The 9,340-nt window shown below is 44.4% G+C and overlaps 1 protein-coding gene across 1 annotated transcript; it reads right to left on the bottom strand.

The window, feature by feature from the left end:
* Positions 1-3,750: 3,750 nt before the first annotated feature.
* On the bottom strand, positions 3,751-6,284 carry GJD4 (gap junction protein delta 4). The gene is made up of 2 exons (XM_029954568.1): positions 6,221-6,284; positions 3,751-5,098 (listed from the first exon to the last, which is right to left on the bottom strand). Exons 1-2 carry the CDS (start codon positions 6,282-6,284, stop codon positions 4,098-4,100), a joined length of 1,065 nt encoding a protein of 354 aa, XP_029810428.1. The 3' UTR covers positions 3,751-4,097.
* Between the last annotated feature and the right edge of the window lie 3,056 nt (positions 6,285-9,340).

Raw genomic sequence — 9,340 nt, 5'->3', positions numbered from 1 at the left:
CAGTTTTTTTTTCTTGTCTATAAAGCATTTAACCCCCCTGTACACAACTCACTCCTTTTAAAGAAAAAAATTGAAATGTAAGGCTGTGTAAGATTTGTTTTTAAACTGTACAGTGTCTTTTTTTGTATAGTTAACACACTACCGAATGTGTCTTTAGATAGCCCTGTCCTGGTGGTATTTTCAATAGCCACTAACCTTGCCTGGTACAGTGTGGGGGTTGTAAATTGGCATGGAAATTTAAAGCAGGTTCTTGTCGGTGCACAGCACAAATTAGTTCTATATGGGGATGGTAGTTTTTTCATCTTCAGTTGTCTCTGATGCAGCTTATACGAAATAATTGTTGTTCTGTTAACTGAATACCACTCTGTAATTGCAAAAAAAAAAAGTTGCAGCTGTTTTGTTGACATTCTGAATGCTTCTAAGTAAATACAATTTTTTTATTAGTATTGTTATCCTTTTCATAGGTCTGAAATTTTTCTTCTTGAGGGGAAGCTAGTCTTTTGCTTTTGCCCATTTTGGATCACATGGATTATTACAGTGTTTATCTTTTCATATAGTTAGCTGATTAAAAAAGCTTTGTCTACACTCTGCATACTCATGATGAGGGTAATAAAAGTTGACTTGAGACCGTTTTCATCCATTTAAAAAAATCTAGTCTATGCATTTGACTTTCAATTTCCTGAATTCTCCATGAAACTCATTTCATCCAAGTTCAACTTGAGAAAATTTAGTCACTTCTTTCGGCTCTATTTTCTGCCACTCACTCTCTCAGGTCACAATGCAGAGAGAAAGTTCCCCAAGCAACAGATATGTTCTATGAAGGACCAGAGAAAGGAAAAATAGATATACATATATTTCAAACGGTAGAGGTGAGACATCTGTTCGATTTCTAGGAGACATTTATCCTACAGCACAACCAAAATGCAGCTGGCAGGACTTCCAGACTTCATAGCTGCCCTTGCCCTTGAAGTTGGAATGCTCAAGTTGGGGCCAGGGGAGAGGAAGAGTCTCCATTGTAAGAGACCCTCAGCAAGTCTGTGCCTGAGAAGCCCGGATAGTCCCTCTTTTCATCTGCAAAGCACCACCCTCATCTGTCCTGGCCTGAAACCACACTGACACTCAGAAAATTCCAAGTAGGTCCTCACAATAAATTGTAACATCCTAGAAAGAAAGAGTCACATTTGTTAATTCCATAAACAATACTTTTCTTTGCTATGCACAAGCATAATCTCATTGATTCTCATAATCTTTCTTTTGCGTTTGTCTGAGCAGACAGCCAGCTATGGTACATGTTGATTCGGCGTTTGGATTTCACCACTGGGGCTCCCATCACTGCTGGACCACCTGAGAACCACCTGGACACTAACCTGGGAAGTTTTATGAATTAAAGTTCCTAGAAAGTTACACAGTATCTACTGAGCCATTCTTACCTTGCAAAGACAAAAGAGCTCCACCACAACATGCACACACATGGGCATTCACACCAACTAAGAGACTTCCTTATCTAAAATGATCATAATTAAGAGGACAGTCTCAAAGTACAAGAGATTTGGATACTTGGCCCAATTCAGTCAGTTCTCTTCACCCTTGTCATCTTCTTTTTCTTCTCTCTAGCCCCAGTATATCCAAGGACCTGAGCTAATGTCCTTGCTTAGCTTCCCCTCTTGTGAGACTAGTCCTGTCCTGTTCTTACCATTCTCATCCTATCAAAACCCATGCTTAGGTGTTAGCAGAATGGAAGAGTCTAATAAATTAACCCCTACTAATGTTAAAATGACATCTGCATTGACATGGCATTGATAAATTTCTACATTTGTAGAGCACTAAGGAATCAGCTAGTCTATGTTCCTCTTCACTCAGAGAAGGAAACTGAGGCTCAGAGGAATGAAGTGACCTGTCAAGTAATGGTGACATGGGATGAGAACCCAGATCTCTTACCTTTCACTCCTACCTCTCCCCTTCTCTCTTGGTTCCCATTGCTCTGAATAGTATTTGCAGTTTTCCATGAAACAAACCTCAACCCTCTGACTCTCTGATAGTGGGATTTTGGACATCAACAAAGAGGCAAAAGTAGCTATTCCCAGGGCCACCCAAATAAGACCACACTTGTTTGCAGACCCAAACCTGAGCACAGACTCCAGAAGGAGAAGGAACACAGATGTGCTCTGCCCAATTCTCTGTGGGGTTGTGGCCAAGAGAAAACGCCAGCTCAGCCCTTGCCACCTTCCTATCCTAGCTGTTGTCCATGCACCATGTGTGGGAACACACCACCAACATATGTTGAGCTGATTTCTTCACTCAATATTATCAAGGCTAGTACTGGGGTGCTTGAGAGACCCACAGAGCTTATTTTTTAAAATAGTAATGAGGCTGTAGACAACTCTTGCATCTCTAAAACTATATCCAAACTTGGGAAGTCCACCAGAATTGCACTCTGCAAGAGACAAGAACCAAATTTGCCCCTGAATACTTTAGGAATAGCAGATTCAAAAATAACAGTTACTGAACACAGTTATTGAACAATGCCAGACATTGATCTAACTATTGAAGAGAGGGGTCTGAGTCATGGCTCACAACTTTTAATGAATTGAGGAGCCAGAGAAAGAGATTTACTGCATAAGTTAAAAAGAGACACATTCATTCAAGTATCCTTATGCCAGAACCAATTTTGGAAGACTTAAGTTTTAACTAATTCTTTTGATATCCTGTAGATGCCTATATCTATAGATAGATAGATCAATAGATCAAGCAAGAAGTTATTCTCCATCTTGGCAGATATTTCATTGTCAAAGTCTCTTTTAGAACAGCTGAAAGTGACCATTGTTTTCATGAGTGCATTGGTTCACCATTTTTATTATTTGTTGGACTGAAGGGCAATTTCCTCACCCGAGCTATTTTGTGTTTGGAGACTAAAAGATATTCTTCAGTTTTGGAAGTCTACCCAGATGGCTTTTCCTCCTCTCTTGATGAATAAGCAGGTTTATCCTGTCCCAGAGTAGCTCTTTCTGCTCCACTGTGTCCATCTACATGGCAGTCAAAGGCAACTCTAAAATTTCTAACAAAGTCACTTCTAACTTGGGCAGCACCTAGGCCAAAAACAGGGTGACTGAGAGGTGCAGAGAGACACTTACATGAGACTCAGCTCCAGACATGGGAAGTTTTCTGTTCCTAGTGTACAGCCAAAAAACACGAACACGGACTGTGAGGCCACAGCGCTGACGGTGTTTCTTACCTGTCCACTGGAACATGAAGACTCTCAGGGCAGCCCTCACTGTACAACTCTCCAACGGACACAGACAAAATCTAGAAAACATGTACCAGCTCTGCCTCCACACATCAGCAGCACCAGCGCCTCCTCTATGTCAGCTAAAATTCAATTAAAAATAAAAATATAAACAAAAATGTATCATCTACTCAGTGAGGACAGCCACTCAGCAGAGGAACAAGCATGCCAGAGATCCATCCCACACCTGTGCGTCTTACAGTCACAAGCAGAGACAGTCTAAGATGCCTGCCCCCCAAATCCCCAATTGTTTAGAGCCACATTCTCTGCATTTGTCACATCTTCTATAACACTGTGAATTATGAAGTGTGAGGCCTCAATTCAATCATGATTAATTTTATTAAAGGGGTGGAGAGAAGTGAAACTAACATCTGTCTATTAATGACGTGCATAGCAGACACCCCTTTTATCCAAATAGAAAAAACAAAAGCAAACTTTTAAAAAACCTCTATAATAACACACCAGAAAACATTAAAACGTGAAAAGCTCTATTCATGTAAGACAACATGCCGTACATTAAGCACATACTATGGTAAAGAACAATTAACCGTAATCGGTCACCTGACACTCTCTGATTAATTAATTTTAGCCTCCAGTCACATCGTTTAAAGCACAATGCCATGTGAAGGCATTGTCCAAATAAAATCTGTATCTCGAGGATCTCATCATGCATGAAGTTCGTGTGTCCCTGCCAGCTCGCCTTTCTCTCTGCGGTTGATGAGGATTTCACACAGGCCGAAGCTGGTGCGCATCCTCGTGGGCCAGGTCTCCGTTTGGACTGGACTGTGCCCCCCAGCTGCCTGGCATTCCCTCTTCAGACCCACTCGGACTTTCTGGATCTCAGGCTAGCGGGCGGGTCGGGGGGCTGCAGCTGACTGGACGGACAGCGCTGGGTGGGCCGGCTCCGTGGTGCTACTGGGTGCTCCTCTGACCTCGTAGCACCCTCGTCCCTTGGGTCCCCGGAGGCCTCTCTGTGGGGCCCGCTCCCCGGCTCTTTGCTGGCCGAGGACATCACGTCACTGTCCTCTTCATCAGGAAGCCCTGTCCGCACTGACCCGGCGGACTTAGCGCTGGGGTTGCGGGCACCCTCCCCTGCAGCCCACGGGCCGGGGTGGACTGGCACCTGCGCCTCCACCCACCCACCGCGGCTGCTGGCCGTCGGACCCGGCCTCGTCCGCTCCGGCCGGGCGGCTGCGCGCAGGTGGGCGCTCATTCTCCCGTGCAAGCTGCAGACAAGGTCCGCCACGCTGAGCACCAGCGACAGCGCGCTGACAGCCCACATGAAAAGCATCATAATGGACTTCTCCGTGGGCCTGGAGACGTAACAGTCCACCACGCTGGTGCAGGGAGAGTGCGTGCAAGAGAATCTCTTTGGGACCAAGAATCCAAAGAGGAGGTAGTGCGAGGCACCAAAAGCTGCCTCGGTCAGCATCCGAAGAAAGAGGTGGACGATGTAGCCGGAGGAGAAGTCTGGCACAGTCAGGTGGCGCCGCTCCCTGTCCCCAGGGCTCAGGTCAGCGGGGTCAGGGTCCCCGGGACTGTCGTCCGGCCCGCAGAATCGGCGGGCGGCCAGCACGGCCCCCCTATGCAGCACGTAGACGCTGAAGACCGCAGAAGGGAGGAGCACGGACACACTCTGGATCAGCCAGAACCGCAGCTGGGACACTGGGGAGAAGATGTCATAGCAAACATTGGCGCATCCCGGCTGCAGAGTGTTGCACACAAACCTCTCCTGCTCGTCCTGGTACACGGGGGAGCCTGCCAAGACAATCACCACCATCCTCAGCAGGATCATGAAGATAAGCCAGACCTTCCCTAGAAAAGAGGAAGCAGGAAGGGCACTGTCACCAGCATACAAACACATTTCCTCCCAATGCCACTTTTTAAGTATTTACAGGGCGGCAGCTGGAGAACTGAGAAGTCCGTGAGGGTGTATTTTAGTCACTGCAGTGGCGTCCGCTGCTTAGCTCCTCCGCCAAATACGTACAGAGCACTCGAAGGGCGGCAGGGGCTGTGCTGGGCGAGTTGTCTGTTAAAGGCTTTGAGATCAGATTTGTCAGGGATTCAGAATTCCTCTTCCTCCTATTCTAGTTATTATGATTTAATGAGGTACCTCTTTCTTCAATGTATCATGAATAAAAGAGACCAACCTAAGAAATCAAAATAACCTCAAGTCCGATTTTCGTGTCATGAATTAACTCTTTCCAAACATGTTTAAGACTCAGTTCAAATAATCTGCAAATATTTTGTTTTGTGACAAGATACAGAAAACATTACCTGACATCAGAAAAATATTATCAATGAAGGCAGTTAAACTCAAAGAGTAGAATTATGTGATCAAGTCATGACTCAAACTCTAAGACCAAGTTGATTTTGTTTAAATTCTACAAAAAAATGAGTAAGAAAAATATCAGCCACTTCATGGGTATATTTTAATCCCTTGTTCAATTCCTTTTTCCAGGACTCCCATACCTCTCTGAAAATTTGATATGTCTGCATCAAACTCAGAAATATTTATTACGTTCTTAAAAAAAATAAACTAAAATTTAGATTTGGCTTGAAATACACAAGAGAAATTACTAGTCTTTTACAAATTAAGCTTCAAGAAAAAGATGAACTGGAAGAAAGTGTAATCAGGGCATTAATTTCTCTTTAATTTGTACTGTATTGTTCCTTCTCCTGATAAGGCAGACAGAGAAGAGTTACACAAAGATACTTCCTTTTGCTTCAGTCCTTCAGGCTCAGCACCCAAATGTCAGTGAGAAGACACCCCAGGAGAGAACACTCACATCCAAGTCTTCCTTAAATGATGGTGGAACTGTGGAGCGATTAAAAGAAAGCTTGAGCACACAACTCCCTTTCTTCCCTCAATAAACAGGACAGGCAAAGTGATGAAAACAAAAACACAAGAGCTTTGGAGCTGTTTTCTATACTCACCTACTATGGTCATGTTGCAATTGAAGGTGATGAGGAGGAAGCCCAGCAGATCCAAACGTGCCATGCCTCCAGAGCATCACAGACCCGGGGCTGCTGGAGACATCAGAAGCCTGTGTTCTCCAAGAAAGTGGGAAATCTGTGCCGGAATAAACGTATCTTCCGTACAAAAGACTTAAAGGTGAGAGCTGCGGATATAAAAGGAAAGCTTGGAGCCCAGGAACGGGCCGGGGGATGGGGGTGTGATTTTTCCGAATCCGGGTTGAGACAGCCCTGAGCTATCCTCTGAGGCAAAGCATTCTTGACAACTGCAGTGACCAGAAGACAGCAGGAGTCGTCTCTCATTGTGGGCTATTCTTACCCTCTTGGGACATTCCAGGCCCGTGGCACGACTCACATGTCTCTACCAGGAGAGCCAGATGCTTCAGGATATAATAGAAGCTACTACATTTAACCCAAGAAAGAAAAGGTTCTGTTAACTGGCCAAGGAAACTTCTCCACTAAAAAGATATTTCCTCCTTGCAAAGATTTCCACAACCCCTTCACTTGTTAAAGAAGCACTAAAATATTCATGTTTTGTCTTCTCTGTGAAGCATAAGCCATCATAACTCTGGCCCGCAAGGGTCTGGCCCTCATTCTGCATTCCTACACCATGGATGAAAGCATAAGTCTGCATCTCAGACATGTGTGTCAACTTTAAGCTGTGACTCAGTTACTCTCTAGCTATTTCCTATTTGGGTGAGTGATGAGTGCTTTTTACATGGATACAAAAGGCCTGGGTACAAAGCCTGGGGCAGCTACCTGGTCAGTGCGGAAGTCAATAAGTCTCCCCACATATCCCCATATGGATTAGGATCCCTGCATTAGGGAGAATCATGCTGTCCCAGTCAGGGCTTGTGGGAGGAAGACACAAAATGATGATGTTGAGAGCACCTAGCATGCAGTCGGTGTGCAACAACTCAGATCACTGGAATTTCCATCTGTAACTGGCCCCCAACACATTCATAGAGTGGACCTTCTTTTTGTCTCTCCCAGCCCCATCCAGCCAGCCCTGCTCCTGTTGAATCAGCTTAATAAATGTCCATTAAATTTGTAATAAAGTATCACCATCTGGACCTGCTGACATCAATCACAGTTGCATCAAAATCCTCTCGTGGCTGTCACCTTTATAGCTAGGAGGAGCCCATCTTGCAAGGCTCGGGATCTATCATCAGGCTGGAAATGGTGAACTTTAAACGGAATGATTTCAATTTTCCATGAAAGCTTTTCTTTTATTCCCATCTTTTCTTTATTTCTGATCTATTCTTGACTTTAGTAATATCCCTAAAAAGATTCCCAGAAGAGGAGTACAACAAAGGTGCTTTCATCTTTATTCACATGACAGGTTTCCACCCACAGAAAACATTTTGACCCCCTTGAAAGGCACAGTAGTTTCGCTATATTTTAGTCAAATGCTTCAACATGAACAATGAAATTTAGCGAAATTGTAGTTAAGTAAAAAATATTGAAATAGCCATATGGTTCCAGTATAAAATAAAGGAAAATATTTTTCATTCTTAATAGACTTTGTGATACTGGCTTAAAATCTGAAATATCAGGAAAGTAATTTCTGAATTTTGCTATATGATATAAATAACCTATTCTGAATATGGAATAAAATAGCATTTTGCAGCCTCGAGTAAATCACTACAACTTTTCATGCCTCAGTTTTCTAAAGTAGAAAACAATGTGTTCTTTGCCTACACAGAGTGGCTGTGATATATAAAATAAAATCACAGACATGAAAATGATTTAAAAGTATAAAGAATTGGGGTACCTGGTAGCTCAGTTGGTTGAGCTTCCAACTTTGGTCCAGGTCATGATCTCCCGGTTTGTGACTTCAAGCCCCACATTGGGCTCGCTGCTGTCAACCTGTCAGTGCAGAGCATGCTTTGGATCCTCTGTCCCCCTCTCTCTGCCCTTCCCCGACTTGTGCTCTCCCCAAAATAAATATTTTTAAAAACGAATTTAAAAATAAATAAAATAAAACCGAAGTATTACAGATGCATCTCAGGGTCTACTCCTCTGGGTTCCCACCCTTTGTCTATCCCTTTGCTCTCATGGCATGTTCTGAACAGGTAATACTGCCTGTTCTCTCTCCACCCTATCTGTTTTCATCTTACTTCTCTAAGTCCACACCATTTCCATTCTTCTTTGCCTTTTTTCCTGCTAAAAGATATTTTTGCTCTGCCTGGAAATTTAAACCCTACTGGCTGCCAGAGCAAGATGTGGACAAAAGACGAGAAGAATGGTGTGTCTGGAGCATCAAACACATGGCTCTCTATAAAATTATCCCAGCCCCCTGTCCCAGCGCCCCCAGCCTCCCAGGCCCAGTGCCAGTGGCAGGACATGGAGCTGACCAACTTCAAGACCAGCCTCCTGCAGGGCATCTGGGGCAGCTTTCCCAGGGAGTTGCTTGCAATGGGCAGTACTGAGCCCTATGGCTAGACCTGGCAGACAAAATGGCCAATGTATATGAAGCCCAAGGTTTTTTTTTTTTAGGCCTGGAGCCTTTGGCAGCCATGGAGGAGATGAGAATCATTCAGGACACCATGGTCTTCATCTGCACTAGCCCTCTGATGAAGTATGAACACTGTGTGGGCAAGAAGTCCCACTGGGTGGACAGTCACCTGGGGGCTCAGTTTGTGGAATGAATTATCCTGACAAGAGACAATATGGTAGTTTTGGGGGAGCTGGTCACTAATGACAAAGACACCATCAGAGGCCAAGAGGAGATCCCAAGTGGGGAGCACATCTTGTTCAGCTTCTATCTCAACCAGTAGCTGGCCCTGCCCCCCACAAGGAGATGACTGCTCTCCTGGAGCGACACCTGGAGGGAGATCATAGACAGCAAGCCAGGGGCAAGGGCAGTGGAGGGTAGCTGAAGGAATGGAAGAAGGCCATTCTTCTTGTGTCCTGCTCCTAATACTATCATCTTGGAGGTAGGATTTCAACATATGGATTTTCGGGGGACACAAGCATTTAAACCATGGCACTCAGAAAGAGTGTTCTAATAGTCTTCCCGAGATCTGTGAACTTAAGTCAAATTTATGATGGAGACTTGCACTTCTTCACATAGAAAAT

Source organism: Suricata suricatta, chromosome 10 (genome assembly GCF_006229205.1).
Source record: "Suricata suricatta isolate VVHF042 chromosome 10, meerkat_22Aug2017_6uvM2_HiC, whole genome shotgun sequence".
NCBI lineage: Eukaryota > Metazoa > Chordata > Mammalia > Carnivora > Herpestidae > Suricata > Suricata suricatta.
Note: the sequence above shows the minus strand (reverse complement) of the source record. Positions and strands in the feature narration are given on the sequence as shown.

Excerpts from the sequence above, each read along its gene's own strand:
- GJD4 (XM_029954568.1), bottom strand. The coding sequence starts at position 6,284 with ATGGCACGTTTGGATCTGCTGGGCTTCCTCCTCATCACCTTCAATTGC. Across the intron at positions 5,099-6,220 it reads TTGCAACATGACCATAGTAG|GGAAGGTCTGGCTTATCTTC; the intron begins GTGAGTATAGAA and ends CCTCTTTTCTAG.